Genomic DNA, 27,460 nt, shown 5'->3' with positions numbered 1-27,460 from the left:
CCTTCTTATTTCCCTAGTAAAACCTCATCTCTCTTGCAATCTTTGAGTTAGAGGCAAGTTGGCAGCCTAACTCTTGTTATGCTCTGCAGCTTCTGACAGCTAGGACTAAACTCAATACCACAAAGACAGAAATCCTTCATCTATCCTCAGTTCCTCAATCTGTCCGTAGCCCCCCCACTCAACTTAGATGGTACTTTAATTCCAATAGTGTCCAAAGCCCGTAATTTAGGTGTGATACTAGACTCAAGTCTATCCATGTCTCATCACATTTCTAATATTGTAAAAAATTCCTTCTTCAAACTTCATAAGCTGAACGTCTTCGTCCTTTACTGTATCCTGTCAATTTTCACACAATACTACAATCCCTAATCTTCAGTGGCCTCGACTACTATAACATGCTTTTGATCAGACTATAAGATAATGCTATCAACCCCCTACAACTGATACAAAATTCAGCCAGTATTCTGACCGGTACCTCTCGCAGGGATCATATATCTGCAGTCCTATACACTTTATATTGGTTGCCAATTCATTACAGAATAAAATATAAAATCCTCTCCATTATACATAACTTGATATATAATGACTCTTCTACGTGGCTTTGTACTCAACTTCGAATTTATCATCCCAATAGGAATTTATGCTCCATGCACACAAATTTATTGCAAATCCCCACAATTAGAGTAGCCAGATTAGATATCACCAGAAGATGTGCCTTTTCAGTTGCTGGCCCCCAAATCTGGAACGCAATACCTGATGATCTAAGGCAGATTACTAATCACAAAGAATAAAAAAAAAAAAAAATCTTCCTTTTTATAAGTGCATTTGATGCTACTTCTGCTTCTTAAGTTTGGCATCTAAAAACACTCCAGACAGCATTTAAATATGCCCCAGCTCTATTATCACGTTTTCTAACCTTGATAAAAATGGCACAGCGATTTGTGTATGATTTTCCTACGATCTGTCAACTGCCCGAGTCTGAGTTCTCATTTATGTTTTTGTTTCTTATGTTATTTTATATAATTTTATTTATGTATGTTATTTTAACTTGCAAACCGCTTTGACCACTAAATAGTGTAATAGCGATATAAAAATAATTTTAAACAGGTTAACCTACTGTATATCCCAAAGTGAAACTTAAAATACATACTCCCCGAGTTTCCATAAGATGATGTAATGTTGCAACATTCTATATTGCTATTGGTCAGAAAGTCAGTGCTCTGGGCTAACATTGGTTGTAGAATGCAAGTTCTAATGGGCCCTGTCCCTGCTCTAAATATCCTTGTGGGGCCAGCCTAACCTGAACCTCCTCAGGCTCTGGTAAGTATGTGAAACTTGTCTAATGTTAACTATAAGAATCCTTATTTTACCTGCTGGCTGTTTGCAAATTACATCTTTTTTCCTTTTCACTATTCCCAGTGTTTATCAAACTTTTTAGTTAGTTTGCTCTGTCTCTATAAGTGCATTTCTAGAAATCATGTAACCTGTGGTATCTCCAAGTCCCTAAGAAACTACCAAAGGATATCTTGCAGGCAGGGTACTTGCACTAAGGAAAGCAGTAACCCAGTTGATGGGCAGGAGCTTGCCAGTGTAGGGGCCTTTGCACAGGTGGGTCTGGGCAGTGCTGGGAAGAACTCTCCGAGTGTCCACAGATACCACTGCCGATGGGCAGACCTGCTGTGGGGGAAGGTGGGGACCAGCCCCCCCACACACACACACTTGAGACAAAAATCTGAGCCTGGATGAACATGCAGTCCCACTGGTGCCAACCTGAAATTACATAGATGGTGTTCTGATGCATCTTTTGTCTCCTCTAATGGGGGGAAGTTTAGGAAAGATAAGACAGACATTATGCAGAAGAATTTCAGACTGTGAGAAATGTAGTAGCAATGAGCTTGACTGGCACAGATCAGAAGGGTAAGCAGAGTAGGAGGGAGTCTACAATAATGCTGCTAAGGTCCTGATCCTGCACACCAGGTCATTGGTGAGATCTCATCTGGAATATTATGTTCATTTCTGGAAACCACATTTCAGAAAGGAGAGAGGTTACATGCAGTCCAGAGAAAGCCAACTAAAACGATGTGAGGTCTGCATCAAAAGCCATATGATTGCCGACAACATCTTATTCATCCTTACAAACCCAAAGCATTTTTTGACAGGGGTAGAACATGAGTTATGTCTTGGCAAAATTGCTGGATTTAAGGTAAATCTTGAAAAATCAGAGTTCCTTAATCTTAATTTACCCAATTCTGAGGTCAAGGTGATTAGAGAAAAATTCCCTTTCCGTTGGGCTAAATCACATATTAAATATATGGGGATATTACTGGGCACCTGGCTCATGGATCTGTATAATCTCAACTATAAGCCTTTGGTGGAAAAAAACTGATAAGGATCTAAGCAAGTGGAGTAGGGGAATGTTTTCCTGGCTGGGAAGGATCGCCATTATTAAAATGAGTGTATTGCCAAAGTTTTTATACTTATTCTCATCCTTACCAGTATACATACCATCACCGATCCTTCGTAGCTGGCAGAAAGATTTTTTATTTGATTTGGAGGCAACGCCCCCCTAGAATCTCTCATCAGATATTATTCCTCCCTAGACCGCAGTGAGGGCTGGTGGTACCAAATTTTTTGTGGTATTACGCAGCCTCCCAACTGCGAGCAATGATAAACTTTAATCGCCGGACCTCTATCAAGCAATGGATGCAAATTGAGCAGAAAATAATTGGGGTAATGGCTATTCATGTCATGCCAGGATAGCCCTGGTCCTCCTGGTGACCAGTAAAATGTATTCCCTGGGTGTTGAGGACTACTTTGCGGGTATGGTCTCAATGGCAAAAGAAGTTGGTGGGTGAATGTGCATATTTTTATCAAACTTCCTTATTTCACAATGTACATTTCCTGATAGGATTTCAAACTCATCAGCTCCATGCCTGGCACAAAAAAAAGATTACAACCATAGAAACATAGAAACATAGAAATGACGGCAGAAGAAGACCAACCGGTCCATCCAGTCTGCCCAGCAAGCTTCACACATTTGTTCTCATACTTAACTGTTTCTCTTGGCTCTTAGTAACCTTATGTTCTAATTCCCTTTTCACCCCCACCATTAATGTAGAGAGCAGTGCTGGAGCTGCTTCCAAGTGAAATATTAAGTTTGATTAGTTGGGTAAGCGGCAGCATAGCTCTCTGCCATGAAGCAGAGGGCAATGCTGGAAATGTGTGAAGTATCAGTTTTTCTTTTCCCCTGTCATTGAAGCAAGGAGTCATGCCGGACATGCACCGAAAGTGAAGAATGCCTTGAAAGTCACATTAACTATCATCAAATATTGAAAAGCCTAATAATTGGTAATACCTATAAGCCCATGAACCCATCCCTGTTTTTTTTTCTTTTTTTCTTTTCTTTTTTTAATTGGGAGATGGATGCCCTTCATCCTTCTACTCTGTGAAGGTGGACACCTACCACCGGCCACTGGCATCCCGCTCCGTTAATGCCTCTGTGGCTACTGCCGCTCCATGCAGTGTTTTACTACCTGCTCTTTATATGCGTCCTCTAGAACTGATGGATCCCATCCCTGGGTTTTTTTTATTATTTATTTAATTGGGAGATGACAGCCCTCCATCCTTCCGCTCCGTGAAGGTGGACACCTACCACTGGCCACTGGCATCCCGCTCCGTGAATGCCTCTGTGGCTACTGCCGCTCTGTGCAGTATTTTACTACCTGCTCTTTATATGGACACCTACCACTGGCCACTGGCATCCCGCTCCGTGAATGCCTCTGTGGCTACTGCCGCTCCGTGCAGTATTTTACTACCTGCTCTTTATATGTGTCCTCTAGACCTGATGGATCCCATCCCTGTTTTGTTTTTTGTTTTTGTTTTTTATTTAATTGGGAGATGACAGCCCTACATCCTTCCGCTCCATGAAGGTGGACACCTACCACTGGCCACTGGCATCCCGCATCCATTGGCTATATACTGCGACAGGGCAAAATATTATCTTTAGAAATGATGGCAGAACTATATCATATAGACTCCACCAATTTTTTAGCCTATGCACAGCTCACACACTTTTCTGCTCTTTACAGAAAGCTAAACTTCTACGTAATGGTAGATCCCTCTTAGAATCCTTTAATATGAATAGTGATTCAATTACAGGCTCCATATCGAAAATTTATCAGTTATTTTATGACAAAGAACCTGACCCTTTTAAACATATTATAAATTGGGAAACAGACTTAGGTCGGCAATTAGGCCCCAAAAAACGGGGGAGAGATTGTCCGCACTGCCAGTAGGTGTTCTGTCAGCTAGAATGCAAGAAAATTGCTATAAAATGATCTATCGTTGGTATTTAACACCAGATAAACTACATAGATTTTATCCAAGCACCTAAGATTCTTGCTGGCACCTGTGTGGAGAAATTGGCTCTTCCCTACACATCGGGTGGGAATGCCCATGAATTTCACCTTTTTGGAGTACAGATTTTTCCTGGCTAAGTGAGGTCTTGTGCTGAAGCAGCTCTACATGTGTTGCCATCCAGGTTAAATAAACAAACATTGGTAGAAACTCAGTGTCCAGGTGTTTATTGCTGTGTGCGGCTTGGTGGTGACCCGGTGGAAGGCAACTCAGTACCATGATTTAAGGATGTTGTAAAAAAAAATTGTATGCCTCCTACCGACTCGCTTCCTTAACGGCTGCTAAATACAAATGATCACCCTCCCTTATGCAAATATGGAAACCTTTCTTAGATTTTTATGTACAAAAATAATAGGATTGCCTTATGCTTAACTCTGTACCTATCTAACATACATAGAGCATTGTACAGCTTATACCTCGATAATTATTCCTATCTTATGATTAGCTATAGCAGTGTAGTTATTATAAGAATGGAAAGTTTTATTTTTACTGACATTTATTTTTCGGATTCTGATGCTTAGAGAACTCTACTAAAGGGGAAAGAGGGAAGGGGAGGGGGTTAGGGGGTTGATTGTTCAACTGTAATCATTGTATGCTGTTTTACGTATTAAACGCTTTCTAAAACTATAATAAAACTGTTAATTACAAGAGCCATATGAAATAAGACTTAAAGATATAAAAATGTATATCCTAGAGGAGAGGAGAGATGAGACAGGTGTGTGTGTGTGAATATGATAAGACTTAAATTCCTGAAAGGTATTAGTGATGCACAGGAGGGCAAGCCTTTTTTAATGGAAAGTAAGCTCTGGAACTAGAGGGCATGATATGAAACTCAAAAGGGGTAGAGGACTCAGGACAAACATCTGAAAATATTTTTCACAGAAATTGTGGAATGCACTCCCAGTGGAGGTGGTGGAAAAAACCAAACAGTACCGGCATTCAAGAAGGCATGGAACAAACACAAAGGTTTCTTAAGATGGTAAAGCACTTGAGTAACATGCACAGAGAGGCACTTACAAACTTAAACAGAAGGCATGGCGGAAACTGGCCTAGAGTAGCAGTTACAACCCTGAAAAAACTTGCTTGGTAGACTAGATGGGTTATGTTTATCTTTTTCGGCCATCATTTACTATATTACTATGAGGCTGGCTGCAGGGATAAGTTCATCTGATAATCCTGTAATTTCTGCAGCTCTAAAGGCCTTGGTGTCTAGAACTTCTTTGGTTGAAACATCCACCAGGACCTCAGATTCTATCTGGACTGCTCTGGCTTCTTTATAGCATACTATTAGCTCACTGGCATTATTAACTTTGGAGTCATATATTTGCCTCCAAATGCAGAGTCTCTCACAGGTCAAGAAAAAAAATGGTTGAAATTAAAAAGGATGTAGCTTAGCTGCTTTATATAGTGAGGGCAAATGCGATCGGCGCCATTTTGAGTACTGGCATCGGACTGCCAGCGTGCAGGAGGTCGCTCCCAGACCCCCGCTGGACTTTTGGCAAGTCTTGTGGGGGTCAGGAGGCCCCCCCCCCAAGCTGGCCAAAAGTCCCTGGGGGTCCAACGGGGGTCCCGGAGCAACCTCCTGCACTCCGGCCGTCCGATGCCAGTACTCAAAATGGCGCCGATAGCCTTTGCCCATACTATGTCACAGGGGCTACCGGTGCCATTGGTCAGCCCCTGTCACATGGTAAGAGCACAAGATGGCGCCGATGGCCATGTGACAGGGGCTGACCAATGGCACCGGTAGCTCCTGTGACAAAGGCTATTGGCGCCATGATGAAACCGGCACCGAGGGTGTGAGTGCAGGGGATGGTTCCTGGACCCCCCGCTGGACCACCAGGGAGTTTTGGTAAGTCTTGGGGGGGTTCAGGAGGGTGGGGGGGTTTGTTTAAATTTTTATTTAGGTGGCCGTATAATTCGGCGAAGATTCGTGTATTCGTGGGGAATCGCGATACGTTTCGCTTCCCCATGAATACCATGAATAGTGCAATATACGTTGCGGATCGCCAATACAGCGAAAACGAATGCACACCCCTACAAGATCCTCCTGCAGTTTATCACAATCTGCTTGAGATTTAACTATGAATAATTTTGTGTCACCTGCAAATCTGACGACCTCACTTGTCGTACGCCTTTCCAGATCATTTATAAATATATTAAAAAGCACCAGTCCAAGCACAGTTCCCTGAGGCACTCCACTGTTTACCTTTTTCCCCACTGTGAGAACAGACCATTTAATCCTATTCTCTGTTCCCTGTCTTTTAACCAGTTTGCAATCCACAAAAGTATATCTCCTCCTACCCATTGACTTTTTAGTTTTCTTAGAAGCCTCACATGAGGGACTTTATCAAACACCTTCTGAAAATCCAAATACACCACATATACCAATTCACCTTTGTCCACATGTATATTTACCCCTTCAAAAAAAATGTAGGAGATTTGTTAAGCAAGACTTCCCTTGGGTAAATCCATGCTGGCTGTGTCCCATTACCCCATGTCTATCTCAATGTTCTGTGATTTTACTCTTTGCAACAGTTTCCATGATTTTTCCTGGCACTGAAATCAGGTTCACCAGTCTATAGTTCCCCGGATCACCCTGGAGCCTTTTTTAAATATCGGGGTTGCATTGGCTACATTCCAGTATTCAGGTACAATGGATGATTTTAATGATAGGTTACAAATTAATGGCAATAGGTCAGATATTTCATTTTTTAGTTCTTTTAGAACCCTGGGGTGTATACCATCTGGTCCAGGCAATTTACTACTCTTAAGTTTGTCAATCTGTCCTACTACAACTTCCAGATTCACAGTGATTTGGTTCAGTTCATATGAATCATCACTCTTGAAAACCATCTCCGGAATGGGTATCTCCCCAGCATTCTCTTCAGTGAACACTGAAGCAAAGAATTCACATAGTCTTTCTGTGATGGCCTTATCTTCCCTAAGTGCCCCTTTAACCTCCTCGATCATCTAACGGTCCAATTCCTTTCCAGGCTTCCTGCTTCAGATATATTTTTTAAAGTTTTTATTATAAGTTTTTGCCTCCATGCCAACTTCTTTTCAAATTCTTTCTTAGCCTGTCTTATCAGTGTCTTACATTTAATGTGCCAAAAATTATGCTTTATCTTTTCTTCAGATGGATCCTTCTTCCAATTTTTGAATGAAGATCTTTCAGCTAAAATAGCCTCTTTCTTGCCGGCAATTGTTTGGCTTTCCACCTTTCTTAATGCGTATAATACATCTGGACCACACTTCTAAGATTTTTTTTTTCTTTTTTAATAATGTCCATGCCTATTGCACACTCTTAACCTTTATAGCGGCACCTTTCGGGATTTTTTTTTTTTTAAACTATTTTTCTCATTTTATCAAAGTTTCCCTCTTGATAGTTTAGTGCTAGAGCCATGGATTTACTTGCTATCCCCCCTTCCAGTTATTAATTCAAATTTGATCATATTATTATCACTATTGCCAAGCAGCACCACAATTATTACCTCTCTCACCACATCTTGTGCTTGACTGAGAATTAGAACGAAAATTGCTCCCTCTATTGTCAGTTGCTGAACCAATTGCTCCATTGAACTGTCATTTAATCTATCCAGGAACTAGCATGTCCTGATGTTACAGTCATTATTGGGGAAACTGAAATCTTCCATTATTACAGCATTACCAATTTGGTTAGCTTTCCTAATTTCTCTTACCATTTCACTGTTCATTTCATCATTTTGGCCAGGTGAACTGTACTATATTCCTACTTCTACACTCTTCCCCAACACACAAGGAATTTCTACCCATAGAAATTAAATTGTACATTTAGTCTCTTGCAGGATCTCTTGGACTCTATGCCATCCCGGACAAAGTGCCACTCTGCCACTAAGTTGCTCCTTTCTATCATTTGTTATTCTCCTTCCACCATGTCTCATATGCCAATTAAGTCTATGTCAATATTCATACACACTAACTCTCCCATCTTCCTTCTTAGACTTCAGTCATTAGCATACATCCATTTCAAAGTATGCTTTTTGTTTGCATTAACATTCTGCTTTTCAGTTAACAGGGATAATTTGGAATCTTTTAGCTCAGGTGATTCTTTACTTATAGGCACATGTACTACATTCCTTATTATTGGTGCCTCTGATAGGATGCTCTAACGCTAATGCTTCATTAGTATCCTTCGAAGATACTTACCTCCGAACCATGCGCTGCTGAGCGACTGTCAGCTTTCCCCTTTGTTCTAGTTTAAAAGCTGTTCTCTCTCCTTTTCAAAGGTTAACACCTGCAGCCTGGTTCCACCCTGGTTAAGGTGGAGCCCATCCATTTGGAAAAGACTCTCCCTTCCCCAAAAGGTTCCCCAGTTCCTTACAAAACTGAATCCCTCTTCCTTGCTCCATTGTCTCATCCATGCATTAAGACTCCGGAGCTCTGCCTGCCTCTGGGGTCCTGCCCGAGGAACAGGGAGCATTTCAGAAAATGCTACCCTGGAGGTTCTGGATTTCAGCTTTCTACCTAAGAGTCTAAATTTGGCTTCTAGAACCTCCCTCCCACATTTTCCTATATCGTTGATGCCAACATGTACCACAAAAGCTGGTTCTTCCCCAGCACTGTTTAACATCTAGGAGCCGCGTGAAGCCCACCACCTTCGTACCAGGTAGGCATGTTACCAGGCGATCCTCATGCCCACCAGCCACCCAACTATCTAAATTCCTAATAATCAAATCACCAACTATGAAGGCCGACCTAACCCTTCCCTCCTGGGCAGTAGCCATGGGAGACATCCTCAATGCGAAAGGACAATGCATCACCTGGAGAGTGGGTCTTTGCTACAGGATCATTTCCTGCTGCACACCATGATGATGCTCTCTGACTAGGAGACCTTCCTCCTCCAAGGCAGCACTAGGGCTGCTGGACTGGAGTTGGGACTTGGCTACTATGTCCCTGAAGGTCTCATCTATATACGTGTCTGCCTCAGCTCCTCCAGGCCTGCCACTCTAGCCTCCAGAGATCGGACTCATTCTCCGAAAGACAGGAGCTCTTTGCACTAGGTGCACACATATAAACCTCTCACCAGTGGGTAAAAAAATCATACATATGACACTGTATGCAAAAGACTGGAAGGCCCCCCTCTTGCTGCTGAACAGATGCCTTCATCTTAATTTTGTTCAGTTCCTAATTAAGTTTAGGTTATTATGGGAGTGTGAATGCATACAATTAGAATCCTTTAAATGTATTAGTTTATTCACTATTTATCTGGTAGTGACTTAAAAGGGGATGATTAAACTCTTGATAAGATCTGGGGCAATCCTGAGTTTAAGCTAAAGGCTGATTAATATATATTTTTGTGTAATTGAAAGTGTCTCCTACCTATAAACCTAAGGATGAGCTAGAGGTGGATGGATGAGAAATACAAACACAAACTCCTGGCTTTTGCCTGCTTCTGATTAACTATTTAACACAAAGACACAGCTCCTGGCTTTTGCTTAGCTATTTTAAATAGACACACAAACATACTAAAGAATATATCCAAATAGATAGTTCTCCCCAAAACCTTTAAGTTCTAAAACTTCCCAAAGCAGTACTTACAGATTCTCTTCAGCTACCAGCAAGGTGATCCTCTCCTTTCAGTGCTCAAGAGCAAATATATTTGCACACAGCAACCCAGTTCTTAGAGAGAACACTGATCTGGGTAATGTTTGCTGCTAATGAATTTGCGGACTGATACAGTTCTTCTGATTTGAATTTCATTTTTCCGTTTCTTGATTTATCATCTTCTCACTTTCTCTTGGTCTTGCCTTTATTATTGAGGATCTCTTTGAGGTACATAAAAGTCTTAAATATGGCATTATATATGATTTGCTTTTAGCATTGCATGTTTTTTGGCTGTGTACCCCAATGCTCTCATATTTTCTTGATGTGTAATTTTGAAATGCAAATCAAGTTTTTGTTAGTATATTCCTCCTATACAACTCCAAATGTGATGGAAAAAAAAAATTGCACTAGGTCTTCCAGTTTTATTTAGTTTTCTATTTTTCTTCTTTCAGAAAATATATTAAAGCTAATTAACAGATGAAACTGGAGTACAACTATCAGAAACATGATCACAATCCAGAGTTACTATGATCTAAACAATATCATGGTCATTCCAACCTAACCAAGAAGAATTCATGTTTTCTCTCTAACAAAAATATCTATATTTCCTTCTTTTACTTAATCAAGATAGAAACAAAAGCTTTTTTGACTATTTCTAAGCACAAGAAAAAAAAATGTACCAAAAGTTTCTCTGTACTTTAAACACCCACTCTCTTATTGTGATTTTTCACACCCTGATGTCATTGTCTGATCCTTTAGGTCACTCTGACCCCAGCCCAAACCATTTATGTTGGCACTAGTGGGGATATAGAAAAAGTAATGTTTGTAGCCCTCAAATATTCCTACCTTTAATTATATATAACAGTAGTGTGTCTGGTCAGGAATGTTTCTCTGCAAATGATCCCTACAGTTGTATTTATCTGTATCCAGTCCCTTTCTTCACCATTAAACAAAAAAAACAAAAAAACACAGACATCAGAACTTCAATCCTGCCAGCATTTATCCATAAATATAATAATCCAAGAGCACTCATGCTATTTTTAGAGACAATAGTTATTATTAAGCTGTAGATATCCACTGTTTATTCTTGGATTAAGCAGCTTGGAATCTATCTACCCCTTGGTATCCTGCCAGGTACTTGTGACTTGGATTGGCCCCTTTTGAAACAGGATACTGGGCTTGATGGATCCTTGGTCTGACCCAGTATGGTAAGTCTTATGTTCTTATCCAGGCCTGTGTGATCTTCTGCTTGGATTACAGCAACTCATTCTACATTGAGATTTAAAAAAAAAAAAAAAAAAGAAATTCAACCAGTACCTGCAGTATATGCAGAACCACTGCAGCTGAACTGATCTGAAAGCAACTAAATTTGAGATGATCACACCTATTCTATGTAATGGATATGGAGGGTGTGAGCCCTTAGCACTGCGGCATAGTTGACACAGCCTCGAGAACTGCGCCAGCAGCTGGTGAATGCACCCTCTTATCAGGACAGTCCGGAGCTTCACCTTTATCAGCTGCCTCCTCTGCAGGTTGAGCCCTTGGATTCTGGCAACTGGCGGGACAGGCGAGTCCCTAGGAAGGAGATGGTAGTTACATACCAGAGACAAAGTAAACAGCAGGCTTACGGAAGTCAGAAGAGAGCCAAGGTCAGGGCAGGCAGGCAGCAAGCAATTGTAGTCATGTCCAGGCTAGAAGTCAAGAGTCCAAAGCGGCAATCAGAGGGGGAGACACTCAAGAAACATAATGAAAACGAGAAAGGCAAGCTGTGCTGGAAGGCAAGACAAGGCTGGATGAGGTTGGACTGGAAGGTGAGACAAGGCAAGGCTGGACTGGAACACTGGCATCACACACTGCAAGGATTGCAGGAGACCCATTGTTGAGGCAAAATAGCGTTCCAGTGGTCCTTTTAGAGGGCAGCAGCGGTGATGTCATCTATGAGCGTCACAGCCTTTTCCCCTCAGTGAAACCTTTAAATCCGGCAATGTTGGGCGCACGTGCACTTAGAGGAAAGGCCCGAGGCAGCTGTCCCAGCGGCATCCTGCTGCATCTGCGAGGTCAGACGGTCTTGTTGCAGAGATGAATCCTGGTGTTTCGTGGCATCGAGGGTAAGTGCGGTAGCCTGTAGGGACGTCCCACAGGTTGCCAAAAGTAACATTCTACAGTCTGTTCAATGGCTCCTGATACTCTACAGAGCTCATTTCAAAATCTTGGTTCTGGTCTTCAAGGCCTGTGCACTACCCTACTTCATCTGCCAACTCATAACATATCTGCTCCCCCATGCTCTTGGTCACAAACACACCTGTGAGTGTCTATGCTTAAGAAATATACTTCACAACAACCAGATAGAGAGCCTAATCTGGTTCAATCCCAACCTTTGGGGATGTTTTGCTACCCAACATCAGACTAGCCCCTAATCTACTAATAGTTTTCAGTAAACTATTAAAAATATGGCTGAGTCAGCTTTGGGGCACAAACCCAAGTTGGCCTATTTCTCAAGCCATGCTCACTGATCTTTAAAAAGACTGAAAGAAATCGTTCCATTTAAGGACCTGCTAGACAGACATAAGCAATTATACTAGCATTCTTGTCAGGTTATTGGGAGCCATCTGCAAGTAAGACACTCCAGTCCAGCATTTCACAACTGGGTTTTATTTTAGTTTATATTGCAATAGAAAATACAAGTAGATCCTGGCATACCCTTGCAGGATTGTTTGTGAAGTTACAGATCCCTTCTCAGCGACAACAAGAGGACTTGAATTCAATAGCAATTTAAGCAGGGTCAAAAGGAAAACGCATAGTTCAATCCATTCTAATTCAGGTTACACAGACAACACAGTAATTCACTACTTCATTTTATAGGCACAGATGCATTTATTTATAATTCCAAAAGATTCCTAAGTCTCAGGTCCTCACAGCTCAGCCTCAAATAGCCAGGAACACTATAATGTTCCCAGAAACCCCCTTTTGAATCCTTGAGGACCAATCCGGACAATCAGGGGCAGAACTGCAGTTGTGGGCTTGGGAGAACTTGCTTGCTTGCTTCCTTTCTAGATAGATACAAGGTGACTCAGACACAATTCTCCTGTTTTTTACCCCTACAACCCACTAGTTCATGACCAGCCTCTTTTTTTTTGCCCTGACAGTACTAAAACTGTAGCCAAACATTTTCTATATTGCTCTCCTTCACAGTGCCTTATCCTGAAGTACTTCACTGAGGTATTTTCTCTGACTCTATTTTCGTACATTTTATGATGTGTCCCTGTAATGATTACAATGATTTTATTTATTTATTTGAGATATTAAGAATGTAAATGCTGACCTGCTGTAACATGGTTTGAATTCTCTAGTTGGAAAAGCATGAAATAAATGATAATTATGATGATGGGTAATTGCCAGGTTCTTGTGGCCTGGTTTGGCCTCTGTTGGACGCAAGCATACAAAAGGGGCGGAGTTAAGGGCACACACATTTAGATAAATCAGGGGCAGAATTGTTTTGTTCATAGTGCTATTGTCCAGTTTAATTGATTTGCCGCACATTATTCTGCTGTGGTTGGCCTCTGTTGGAAACAGGATGCTGGGCTTGATGGACCCTTGGTCTGACCCAGCATGGCAATTTCTTATGCTCTTATGCACTTTGCATGCCTAAACTGTTTAGTAGTAGAGTATCTACACCAGACTATTTGGTCTCTTACAGGGTCATTCTTTATTCTGCGATGTGCTGAAATCGCAGCGGTATTATTCTAAGGGAGGAGTGTGGGTGGGGTTTGGGTAGAGTTATCTCCCAGCTTTTCCCGTGGTGCTATGGGAGCGATAGTGTGCAGCACTGCTGCAATGTGGCCGGCTGCCCACTATCACCCCCCCCCCCGCCCTTTTTCAGAATGATTAATCTAGGGTTAGTTTGTTTGCATTTTAGGACCTCACTTGCTGCTTTTCTTTCCCTAAAGCTTCAGGCAATAAGTTTATTTTCCTGTATATTGTTTGGATAATTGGGATATAATCACTAGTAAGGAATCAAACAGCCAATTTAACTGGATGATTCATCCTTTAGAGCATATAAAAACTCTTCTAGTCAGGTAATAAGAGTATTTTTCTAAACTTGCTTTTGGGATACAGAAAAATAGATCAATGAAGTCTGAAGTAAACAACTGGCTGGTAAAGAGGAAAACTGGACTCTCTGCTAATCCAGATTAGGCCTCAGAACACAAACAGTCCTCATTCCCTTGTCACTAAACCTCCTCAAATCCCATGATAGAAGCCAGGCCACAGTACTAGTACAGTTGGATTTCTCATCATCTTTTGATAAGTGGCAAGGTCCTAACTTGGTTTAATTCCTTTTTGTTGGGCAGACAACAATCTGTACATTTTGCTGACAACTCATCAGCACCCTTGGCCTTGACCCATAAGGTCTCACATAGCTCTATACTATCTCCAGTACTTTTCAACATCAGACCACTAGCAGAGCTGAGCCTAACCTTTGATATAAAATCCTACATCTACGCAAACGATATCCAGCTCATACAACCAATGGACCTGGACACTTCAGAAGCAATAAAAAATAAATTTAAAACACCTGTCTCACTTCCATACAAAAGTGGACTAAAACTCCATCTCAATCCTAACAAAACAGAGATTCTCGCAATACAAAACACAAATAGGCAAATCTCTGATTCAAAACTCCCATCAGAACCTTTGTGCTCTCACTAAAATCACAGGTCAAAAGTTGGACTCAGAAGTAACCATGTTCCCACAAATTAAAGCTCTGTCTCTTCCAATTATATACATTGCAAAGATTTCAGTCCTCTTATCGATAGGACAAACCTAGTCCTAATAGACCATGCCATAGTAATTTCACGGTTGGACTCACTATACAGAGCATTAATAGATAAGGCCCTTCACAAACTCCAGCTACTACAAAACTCTGCTGCATGGTTGACAGATGTCTGCAAGTCACGTAACCATAACCATGCCTGACCTACAAGAACTCCACTGGCTACCAGTCTCCAATGGAACCAAATTAAAAAATCTGATGCTGATATTCAAGGCTCCACATGGAAACGGACCTAGTTAACTGAGAGAAAAGGAGGTCCACCTACAAGCCTTCCAGACCTCTAAGATCCTCATTTGAGGTCTCCATAATGACTCTATTGACAGAAAAAAAAAAAAGAGCACCTCCTGCTTTATAGAACTCACTCACAAAACAGTTCTGCCTTACACATGTATACTCCCACTTAGTGCACAGGTAAAAGTTCATCTTTCACCAAGCCCTTAATGCCACACCCATAACTACCTTCAATTTGGAAAACAGCTCAAATTGGCTCCCTACAAGCACCAGAATTAAACTGATTGGCACTGTATATGGGTATCTTGAGCATGCTGCCAGAATTAGTTTCACTAAAAAATATGATTATGTTACTATTCTAATATGTTGTACCCACCTTGGGTGTTTCTTATTCAAAAAGATGGGTAATAAATCCAAATAGAAAAACAGCAAGGGTAGAAACTAGTCAAGATTTTTAACTACAGCTAATTTAATTATGAAATTCAGATAAACAAATTGGGGTACCCAAGCCACTTGTCAAAATATATATAAGCCTTGTATTCAACATGAACTGCAGTTTAATGGGGCAAAGCTAGCAAATTCAAGACAAAAATAAATCACTATAAGATACATAAAAGTCATACTGACATAAACAATGTCTACAAAGATACAGTTCTGAGACAAAAGAACACAAACATATAACCAGAAGAGCTTCAAACCCAATTAGAACACTAGAACAGCATGGAACTTATTACATATTTTAGTCGCCAATTTAAAAAGAACTCTAGGCAGCGTACAACAAACTGGAGACAAGCACTGTTAAAACTGAATTATAACAGGTCAAGATTTCCCAACACAATTAATAAAATCCTGAAAATAATATTGTATACTTAGGGCCTACTGAATTTTTATCATACAAATGATCATTACATACAAGACTTAAAACCCTCAGAGTCATAAGGTTGGCAACTACATCAATTCTATGTATACAACTTCCTTAACTTAGGTTAAAAAAAACAAACACTTACTGTTAAGTGCCATTATGTTATCTGCTCCTGTATGATGGAAATTTATTCCCATGCGACCTGCAAAAGTTAAAAGGTAACATTAATATTTATTAAGCAAAATATTAGGTCAAATATGTTAGTTTAAAATTCAACATTAATATTTCAACATGCAAATTAAAGTAAAATACATTCAAGCTTTATCATTCTTGATTTCAGTACAAATGCATAGTTGAACATTTTGATGTTAGATTACTTCACTTGTTACTAGATTATTATCTTTAGACAGGCTAGCCAAGGCAATTTCCTTAGAAGCAGTACAAAACCAAAAGAGTGATGTAACAATGGTGTAAGCATCGATCTGACATCTCTTGCCCACCTACTGATGCAGACTGCTTAACTTATATCATTCATGTTATCTTACATTACAAGCAATGAGCACAAGATGAACTACAAAGATACCGGAAAGTGGCTAGACATGCACTAAAGTGCAATACACTATCCTTTGAGGAAACTCTGAGCCGCTGTAACCTCAAGGGGAATAAAAATGGAGACAACGTTCTGACTCCAGCAACTCTACAGTGTTACACAGGATACCTATAACAAGAGCATACATTATTTGATATATAATTTCCAGGACATTACTCCAACTCTCAAGGCTCTCTCAGTTTACCCCACAAAAGGCAGAAAATATTTGATGCACCAGGAAGATTTAACCTTACAACCGCCTCCCCTCTCCCATTTGTGTCTGGATAAGGGGGTAGCATAGAAGAAGTAGTCATGAGCTGCAGTCAGCCCAGGGGGTTTCCTCCTTGATAATGCATCTGCCATCCATCCTAATATAAATAACAGAGGCAAATGACTGGTTACTGAAGCTACATCGATAACAGGGCAATTACCTACTTTGCCTGTTGGGAAGTTTCCTCCAATTCATTCCACTCATTTGCCTTCCTCTTATGGTTTAGGATTAGATATTCAGAGTCATAGAGGGGCAAAGCTAACTGACAGGGCCGACTGAAGAACTAGGCAAGTTAGGCCTGGGCCTAGGGCGCCAACCATTAGGGGGCACAAGCGGCGGCAGCAAAGGAGAGGGATTTGAATCTCCACTCCTTTTTGCCGCCACCGCTTGCGAAAGGTAGGAGTCGGGGTTATAACGGGGGGGGGGGCGGAACAAGGCAGAAGGCGTCTAGGGTGCCTAATCCCCTTGCACCGGCCCCTGCTGACCGATCAACTTTATTCACATATTCAGTCATAGCAAGCTGCAGCTGAATATCCTGTTAAATCTAACCAGAGGTGTAAAGTGACTACTGAAGTCGGTGGTGCACCAGAAAATTTGTTGCTAACATGTGACTGAAGACTTTTGAGATTCTCCAACACCCAAATATCTAGCCCTCTAGCAGGCTTATTTAATTATTTGAGATTTTTTATATTCTGCTTTTCAGCACTTCAAAGCAGATTACATTCAGGTACTGTAGGTATTAAAATCTCAGCATAGTTTCCAGGTCATAAAATGTTAGATGTTCATTTTATCTTTTTCACACAGTTCTTACATTAAATCTATTAGAAGACCATCAAGGGGATGAGGGCTTGAGAATCACAAAGGACTGGGTCTGAGACTTGGGAGCTCTAGAGCCACTAAGGGGAGACGACTGTCAATATGGAAAAATTCCTCTCTCCCTATACCTGGGACCTTTTGATTGCCAGTCATACCGAGCTTGTCATGGATTAGTGGGGCAGCACCACTTTTCTTCACACATACACAAAACTCAGGCAAACTCCCAATCACACACAAACACACCGGGAGAGAGGTGGGATGCTGATGGGCACTAAGTGCCATCACTCAAACAGCAACAACCCTACTTGTGTAAAGCAAAATTGCTTACCTTGTAGTAGGTGTTATCCCAGGACAAGCAGGATGCTAGTCCTCACATATGGGTGACGTCACTGACGGAGCCCTATTTCGGAAAACTAACTGTCAAAGTTTCTAGAAACTTTTGACTGGCATCCTGAGCCTAAGCATGCCCAGCATGCCATGATCCCTCGAGCCACAGGGGTCTCCCTTCAGTCTCGTTTGTAGCAATGAGCGTTAGCCAAAAATAAAATAATAAAATGTATCGGACCCAACTCTGCGGGGTGGCGGGTGGGTTTTGTGAGGACTACATCCTGCTGTCCTGGGATAACACCTATTACAAGGTAAGCAATTTTGCTTTATCCCAGGACAAGCAGGATACTAGTCCTCACATATGGGTGATAAGCAAGCTACAGGCTGAGTCATCTTTGTATTGGACCAACAGTGTACAACTTGTGCAACAGGCACAACAACTGGTGTACTGTTGGGAAAAATGATGCAGCCTGAAATCATGAAAGGTTGGATGTGGAAGGAGTTGGATCATGCTGGAAACAAGTTCTTTAAGACACATTGTTCATAGGCTGAATCCTGTTGACCTTCCTTGTCGAGACAGTAGTGAGCCACAAAGGCAGGAAAATGTTTCAGGGGTCCATGCTAGTATCCAGAATTGCATCCTACCAACTCTATATGACGCAAAATCAGCGTAATTTGAGGAAACAAATTCAGGAACTCTCAGAATCTCTTCCCCAGAAATTTCAAGAATGCTTCAACACTATCATCCATAAGGGCCTGGAGGCTGGGAAATGAAGTTCGTGCAGCTTATGATAGCTTCGAGACTTCATCTAGAATATCTGCCACTGGAATAAGTGCTCGCAGATGGGCCTGGCTCAAGGCCTCAGACTTGAGACCAGAAGTACAAGACAAACTTGCTGATCTTCCTTGTGCAGGGGACAATCTCTTTGGAGATAAAGTATGGGAGGCAGTTTCCCAACTGAAAGAACATTCAGAAACCTTGCCACAGCTCTCCTCTGCTGCCCAGGAGTCCCAGACATCTTCACGAAGACTCCCAAGGAAGGATTCAAAACACCCATATTATAGACCACGGAGGTACTATCCACCTCCTGCCTGTGGAAGGTCATCTAGGCCAGCACAAAGACCGCAGACCAGACAACCAAGAGCACCTAGAGCTCAACCCCCCTCTGCAAACAGGCCCGACTTCAGGATTTTGAATGCTCACCGGGGAACAAAACCCACAGAGCAAGTGTTCTGCAGCAGGAAAAAAAAACCCTCCTGTTTAAGAAATGTTCTCTCGTTCTCAATTCGCCTGGGCACAGCACCCACTCTCATAACTCAGGATCAGGGCAGGTTGCATCATCCCACCCTTCAATCCCTATCCCTCACAGCATGGATGTTGAAAGCTTGATTCTACAACCTCTCAATCTTTCAACTAATGTCTCTCAAGTGCTTGTAGATTCACATAAACCCTCCACACGAAAGAACTATCGTGCTAAATGGAAACAGTTTACCATGTTGTGCACACAAAACAGTGTTGACCCTTTTTCCTGCACTACATCATTTTTATTAGACTATCTATGGCATCTCTCAGACTCTGGTCTCCAGACCTCATCTGTAAGAGTACTTTTAAGTGCAATCTCACTTGAATCCATGGGTTCAAAAGGAGAACGCATGAACCTCGTTAAGCCTACATTAAGGTCCCATTCCGTGACCGGTGGTCGGTGTGGTTGAATTAAACCTCTCATAAATCTACTAACGAGCGGTTGCACTCCTGCCGATGGTGTCTAAAAACCTGTTGTCTTTCCCAGGAGGATTTGATGAATGAGGTTTAATTCTTTTTTACCTCTTCTGAGCCGACTCTACTACTACCGATTGATGGGGTAGTTGAGTCTTTTGGAAGCCTGGGATATGCTGGACTAGATACGTGGCATCAGTTCTTTTAGTCACCGGTGGTATGGTGCAGGGATGCTCCCATAGCCTGTGTTGTAAGTCGACTAGGACTTCGTGAACTGGTATCGCCAGGACTTCTTTAGGTGGGTCCACAAACGGTAGTACCTCCAGAGTCTTCTGTCTAGTATCCTCTTCAGATTCCAGCTAGAAGAGGATGGTATCAGCCATGTCTTTGATGAAATTTGAAAAAGAAAGGTCCTCTGGAGGGGATTTCCTTCTTTCCTCTGGAGGAGAAGGTTCTGAGAGGACTTCCTCCGAGGAAGAATAAGTATTTGGATCCTCCCAAGTGTCCGATGAAATTGGACAAGGAGGAGTCAATGGAATAGGAAGAGATGGCATTGATGGTTTCTCCAATGGTTTCGATGGGAATAGTGGAGAAAACGATGGCCGTGGGCGTGAAATTACCGATGGACCTGGGATAGGTTCAGGCATCAGTACTTCCTTCACTATTTCCTCTTCTTCCATCTGTGTTGGTGCCGGGACATCAGGTGGTTGTACCGGGATAGCACCTATGATTGTGTCCAATTTTGCTTAAATTGGCACGAAAAAGGACGTATCTGGCATCAGTATCTGTATTGGCTGAATTGGAACCGGCGATGGAATAGGCGATGGCATCAGAATAGGCACCAGTGATGGAAGTGGAACTGGTGCCGGCAATGGTTGACAGAACCGAGATCGGTGCTGGCATCGGAGGCATGTCACGAACTGCCTGGCTGATGTAACCATCCAGTTCTGCCCTCATAGCTGGTGAAACCAGAGCAGCTATGTGGGGAGGCAGTGAAGGTAATACCGGTACCTCCGCAGGGCCCTGTGGAGGTATGGTTCCCGGCACCGATATCGGTGGGGATCGCCTAGGAGTCGAAGGCCTTGGTGAACATGGAGAGTCCTCTCTCTGAGGCTTCTTTGGAGTTGATTGAGACTTGTCGATGGAACTCTGGTTATCGGATCCACTTCAGGATCGTGAGGCCTCCGGTGTCGATGACTATGTTTCTGCCGATGTTCGACGCTTTTTTCAATGACAGATGTAGACTTTATCGATTATTTTGAAGGGGTCGGTGAAGGCCGATTGCCTGCTTCATCTGGTCTACGTTTTGTTTTGAGGACGACCTTCTGAATCGCTCCAGCCGGAGACGACTGAGTGGAAGTCGAGGTCGATGGTATTAGTTGAAGATGGAATAAATGTTCCATTTTCTCCATGCACAGTCTTCTGCCTTTCGGCATCATCTCGGCGCACCTTGGGCACGTTGAAACATCATGTCCCTCGCCGAGGCAAAGTACACACTTGATGTGTGGGTCCGTTATGGACACAGTGCGGGAATAATATGAGCACTTTTTGAACCCCGTCGCCATAGTGAAGGCCAGACAGCCGATGACCTTCTGACTGGGTTTAGCGGTAACGGAACAGACTGGAAAAATTTAAAGAAACATAGAAACATATAAATGACGGCAGAAGAAGACCAAACGGCCCATCCAGTCTGCCCAGCAAGCTATGCACTTTATCCATTTTTTTCCCCTTTTTTTCTCTCCCACCTGTTACTATTGGCTTCCAGTACCCTCCAGCCCTAATTCCCCTCCACCCCACCACCAATTTAGAGAGCAGCGCCGTATCTGCATCCAAGTGATCGTCCAGCTCAATTAGGGGTAGCAACCTCTGTAACAAGCAGGCCATACCCTTACCCCATACTCTTACCCACCCCTGTTTTTATTTTTTTGTCTGGTTTTTTTTTGGAGATAGCAGCCCTCCATCCTTCCGCTCCGTGAAGGTGGAACACCAACTACTGGCCACTGGCATCCCGCTCCATGAATGCCTCTGTGGCTACTGCCGCTCCGTGCAGTGTTTTGCTGCCTCCTCTTTATTCACACCCTCTAGACTTAATGGATCCACAGTGTTTATCCCACGCCCCTTTGAAGTCGTTCACAGTTTTAGACTTCACCACTGCCTCCAGTAGGGCATTCCAGGCATCCACCACCCTTTCCATGAAGAAATACTTCCTGACATTGGTTCTTAGTCTTCCTCCCTGGAGCCTCAGCTCGTGACCTCTGGTTCTGCTGATTTTTTTCCCGACGGAAAAGGTTTGTCGTTGTCTTTGGATCATTAAAGTTTTTCAAGTATCTGAAAGTCTGAATCATATCACCCCTGTTCCTCCTTTCCTCCAGGGAGTACATATTTAGATTGTTCAATCTCTCCTCGTATGTCATCCGATGAAGACCCTCCACCTTCCTGGTCGCCCTTCTCTGTACCGCTTCCACCGACTTACCGACGGTGGAAAAAAGGGAGATCCCTTCGGTGCTTTAAAGTTTTTCTGAGTTTTTTAAAAACATTTTTGTGTAATAAAAATTCACCACACAGGACTCCTAAAACCGCGAGGCTAACGGCTTCGCGGAAAAAAGAAGACTGAAGGGAGACCCCTGTGCCTTGAGGTATCATGGCATGCTGGGCATGCTCAGTAGGCTCAGGATGCCAGTCAAAAGTTTCTAGAAACTTTGACAGAAAGTTTTCTGGGATAGGGCTCCGTCAGTGATGTCACCCATATGTGAGGACTAGCATCCTGCTTGTCCTGGGATAAAGGCAATGCTACAAATATTACGCCAGGCCCTAAAATACCAACACACCTTCTATTAGGAAAACTGATTAAACCAGGCCGTATAGATCCCTATAGAGAAACTACATACTAACAGAATACCTCACTTCGGTCACACAGAAGATGGACAGATCTTCACCAAATACCAAATAGAGAGACCACAAAGTATAAACAGAAGCATGCAGAGAGAAACTGAACTGGAAACTACTACAAGCCAGACTCTGTATGTAATGAAGGAAAAAAAAAATGAAAGCATCATTCTTCATAAAACATTTTTATTTATGGAGTTTTATATACCGTCATTTGGTTTCGCCAACACAACAGTTTACATGATTCGACTGGTAGAGCTATACAGAGTTCATTTGCTATCTAAGAGTTATGCATATAGATGTTACAAAATACATACAAGATTTGTGAGCACGTATAGGTGTTATATGCACTAATAAGACTTAAAAATACATCTCCGTGTTGTAGGTATTAATGTCCATAAGCATGGTAATATAATGAGTTAATGCGCATGTAGAGGCATTATAGTACATATTCCAGATGTGCGTAAACAATGTTGTTTATATATTTTCACGTGGTTGCAGGAGTTTTACAGGATCACAAGGTTTAGGAGGGATTTCATTTGTTGTTTTGGTAGGCTTTGGTGAATAACCAGGTTTTTAGTTCTTTCTGGAAGGTTTTTAAGTTCAGTTGTGTTCTTAACACAAACATCAAACAAAACCAAGAAATATAAAGCAATCATAATAGTAAATAAAACCATATTAATAAAAAATAATTTAAAGCATGTTACAAATATCCAATAATGAAAAAAATCATCCCAAACACCAATAAAATACTACAAAAAGCAGATATCGAACAATATCCAATAATTAAAACTAAAAAGGATTACAAAATCACCATGTTGCCATACCTAGGAACTTTTAATTTCTAGAATCCCTGAGATCATCATAGATTAGTGGGTAGGATGGAGTGGGAATAGTGTGTGTGCAGGCGTGTTGTTGCATGCACACTTTCTTACTCACATATACATGCTCTCACACACACTTTTATACTGGCTTGCTGTCACACTCATATGCTGACTGTCTGGCCACAAACTAATCAGGTTTTCAGGATCTCTCATGTATATTCATTAAGGATATCTTCACGCATTGCCTCAATAGTATGCAGATTTACCGCATACACATTCAAGGATAATGCTACAATATAATTAGACAGGATAAGGTGGCTGCCTCAGATGCAAACGTTTTGGGATGGCAGCAAGGGTCCTCAAATTACCCCCGAAGCAGCTGCCTCACTTTGCATTCTGTATTATAATGCCTGCGGGATTCTCACTCCCTGCCAGCAAGAACAACCACAAGGCAGCACCAGTTAATGAGGTGATGGCAGGAGTTCCACTCCTCACTAGGGGGAAGAATAATCCACAGCAGCCGGCGCCATAGAATGACAATCTGGTGGGGCTCCCGCTCCCCTCGGTGATGCCACAGGATTCCCACTCCCTATCAGCAAGAAGGCGATCACATAGCTGGGAGAGGGGACATAGGGGGGGTTGTGAGGGAAGGAATGGTGTGGGTGAGTGTGAGGGAAGGAAAGGGAAGAGGATATGAATGAGAGGAAAGAGAAAGAAAGGGAATGGTGTAGGAGTGCTGTGGAAAAGGGGAGTGAAAAGAACAGAAGGACTTATGGGGGGTGCGAGTGGGAGAGTGCAGGGCTGGTGGAAGCACTAGGCAGACTAAATGGATGCCTAGAACACCACAAGTTTGGAGGTGGCACAGCAGTAGCAGGACTGCAATTGCTTCTTCTCATTCTGGGCTGCACAGGCAGGAAGAAGAAGCAGCTGTGTTGACTGGGTCTGTACAGGTGGCAAGGAGGCAGTGCAATTGCTGCAACTGGTAGGAGCAGGAGCCATTTTAGATGCAGCTGGAAGAAAGAAGCATCATCGGCCAGTACCCCAAGAGGAAACAGAAGGCACCCCATTGGCCATAGTTGGAGGCTTCTGCTGCTTGTGTGGTTAGGAGGGGGAAGCGTGAGTGTGTGAGGAAAAAAAGTCATGTGGATCCCTCTTCCCCTGCCAACTAATCCATAATAATCTCAAAATGACTAGAAGTCAAAAGTTCCCAGATATGGCGAGCACAGAATGTGTTTTATCTTTAGTTTTAATTATTGCTCGTTATTTGATGTAGTTGTTAGTATGAAATATTTTATTGGTTTGGGGGACATTTTTTTTTAATTTTTATATGTTCTATTTATCAGCAGTTTTGAAATATTTTTATTAATATGGTTTATCATTAGAATTGCAATTTTATATTTCTTGATTTTGTTTGCAGTTATATTTACTTATTTATTTAGCACTTTTATATACCGATTTTCCAGTAACAGAATTACTAATCAAGTCGGTTTACATTATAAACAAAAACCATGACAAGAGGATGTCTTACAATAAACAGGTAGATTGAACTTGGATAACAATAAATGGGGATAACAACATATAGAAAGTTATGGGGCCTAATGTAGGCTGGAGTTAAGAACAGGTGTTGGGCATAAGTCTAGGTTTTTAATATTGCTCTCTGGGGGTTACCAATGAAGGGGATCATAGGTTGGAATTCAATTATATGAAAAATGACTCTGTTTTTCCCTTGTTGCAATGCATACAGAGTCTGCTTGTTGTGGTTTCCAGTTCAATTTTTGGCTACACATTTCCATTTATACTTTATGGTCTCTTTATGTAGTATTTGGTGAAGGTTTGTCTCTGTTCTATATGTGTAACCATAGTGAAATATTCTGCTAGCATGTACTTTCTATGAAGGGATATATAGCAGCCTGGCTTATTCTGTTTTCCTAATAGCAGGTGTATTGATATTTTGGGCCTGGCACAATATTTGCAGTTTTTTTGAGTGCTGGCAGTTATGGTATGGAAAGTTTACCAAACTGTAATTGTAGTTCAGTTTCTTCACAGCTTTCTATGGGCCAAGCCTACATCCAACACGCTTTACAGTAAGTCTAATACCATATGAGTTCCAAGTATCTTTTTTTCACTGTTTTCTGGCTGGCACCATAGCAGTGCATGTAAATATAATATACATGTCGTGATCTTTTTACCTCAGAAAACTGTACTTTGAATGCCCCTTTTCCATGTAATATCTCCTTTTTTGGGTTGGGAAAGTGGTTAATAGGAAATTTTAAAATGAAAACATTCATAATTCATAGTTGTTGGAGGATTAGGGAAGGCAAAAGGCTGTAAGGTTAGACTAGTGTGCCCAATACCCTTGCACTGGCCCTAAGAGTGTTCTACACAATGACTCCCATCATTGTCCCATCTCCTACATCCCCAGGGGGTAGATGTTGGGGGGGGAAGGTGGGAGGCAGGTGGCAGGGCTCCTATCTTCCTACAAATATCACTGATATTAACTGATATTCCTCTGGGAACACTGACCCCTGCCTCCCTCTTTCCCCAACATTACAAATCACCACAAGGGCCAGACTCTCCCCCAAGACCCTTTGGTGATTTCACCTACATCACACCTTGGAGGGAGGGGAGCTCCCTCGTCCCTTGCCTCATGCAACAGATTGCTTTAAGCCACCCTCGTGTGTATTTATTAGGAATATCCTGAAAACCATAGTGGTTTACTGCTGTCCAGGATTGCAGGTTGACAACCCTGGCATAAATCTTCTGAAAACTGACCCTAAGCTCCTCCAGGTTTATTTTATGCATTAAATGGTTTCTTTGCATGATGCAAAATCTTACACTATCTTTATAATTCAGTCCATGACAGCTTTTTCAGTGTAAGAATGCTATATACCAGCATCAGAAAAAAAAAATAAAAAGAGGAAAGGAGGAAGAAAGGTCCAAATAAGTCTCTCATGATAACCAACCTAAGACTCAAGTCCTCCTACAGATAATCTCATAGCTGGGAGCAGGGAGAAGTTGGGTGTTATATTGTGACCTTTCTTCCTATTAAGTTCACATAAAGGGGACTCAATGAGGCACAGCAAAGTTAAACTGTACTGTAAGCAGAAACTGGTGCAAACATTTGTCAAGATATTTTGCACACAGAGTTACATGGCAGCATCTTTTTAATATGGTAATTCTATTTTAGTGCACTCATGTTTTACTCTGCAAAAACGCACCGGAACAAAACAAAAAGTCAAAGCATTCTAAACCAGGAAATTGCTTCAATATTTTTCTGATTGAGTTAAAATGTCAGAAAATGTACTTGCATGATTTTATTTTCTTTTTTTACTGTACAGCACTACAGTTATAAACGAAGGAATAACTGCAATTGAGTAAGCTTTGAAGTATATATTGGTTTTAAAAAAGTTAAATGGCATCAACTCAAAACTATTTTAAATATACTTTATACAGCTTAAGAGCCACAGTGAATATCTTTATCATCTTAAGTAAAAGGCAATGAATGAGTATCCAGGGCTAGATTAATCATCTCTCTGTTAATGCAGCAGCAGGACCCAGGTTGCTGAGCACCTGCTTTACTGAAGGACACTGGTGCCAGAGTAAGTTGGCAAAACTTGCTAATAATATTAACAGGCAAATCACCACTGAAGTTCATATCTGCGTGTGAAACCAGCATCCTAAAGGATAAATCAGTTGTTACTGACAAGGCAGTTTACATTTTTAGCTGTGATTAAAGCTGTCTTTTTGTACTTTGCAAAGCTATCATATGACTTCTGGCATTTCTGCTCACCAGCATAATTATTATCCAGACCTTTTTATATTTTTGGCTTCGGGCAGGTGATAGCAGAACATTTTTTATGTACTGTCGATCATGTGAATTTTGCCAGCTAATGATACAGGGTATAGAGTGGCTATATCCCAATACAGGTCACTGAGTTACACGCAAGCACTGAACAGACTGCTGGTCTCAATACATATACGTTCTCATATTTATCTATATAGGATGAACTAAACAAGTTGATATGCATCAAATTCTCAGCATTTATTTGATTGGTTAAAATGGAGAGTCATTGATTAGATTCACCCATCATGGATGGGAGAAGCATT

At 41.7% G+C, this 27,460-nt stretch overlaps 1 protein-coding gene across 15 annotated transcripts in view; it reads right to left on the bottom strand.

The window, feature by feature from the left end:
- The window catches only part of CPEB3 (cytoplasmic polyadenylation element binding protein 3), a 436,394-nt gene that overhangs the window by 176,538 nt on the left and 232,396 nt on the right, over positions 1-27,460 (bottom strand). For all 15 annotated transcript variants that reach the window (XM_029609927.1, XM_029609929.1, XM_029609925.1 and 12 more), the window contains one exon: positions 16,069-16,125. In XM_029609927.1, coding sequence (XP_029465787.1) covers positions 16,069-16,125 — 57 coding nt within the window. The remainder of the gene's footprint in view (positions 1-16,068; positions 16,126-27,460) is intronic.

Source organism: Rhinatrema bivittatum, chromosome 7 (assembly GCF_901001135.1).
Source record: "Rhinatrema bivittatum chromosome 7, aRhiBiv1.1, whole genome shotgun sequence".
In the NCBI taxonomy this organism is placed as follows: domain Eukaryota; kingdom Metazoa; phylum Chordata; class Amphibia; order Gymnophiona; family Rhinatrematidae; genus Rhinatrema; species Rhinatrema bivittatum.
This window is presented reverse-complemented; position numbering and strand designations above follow the sequence as displayed.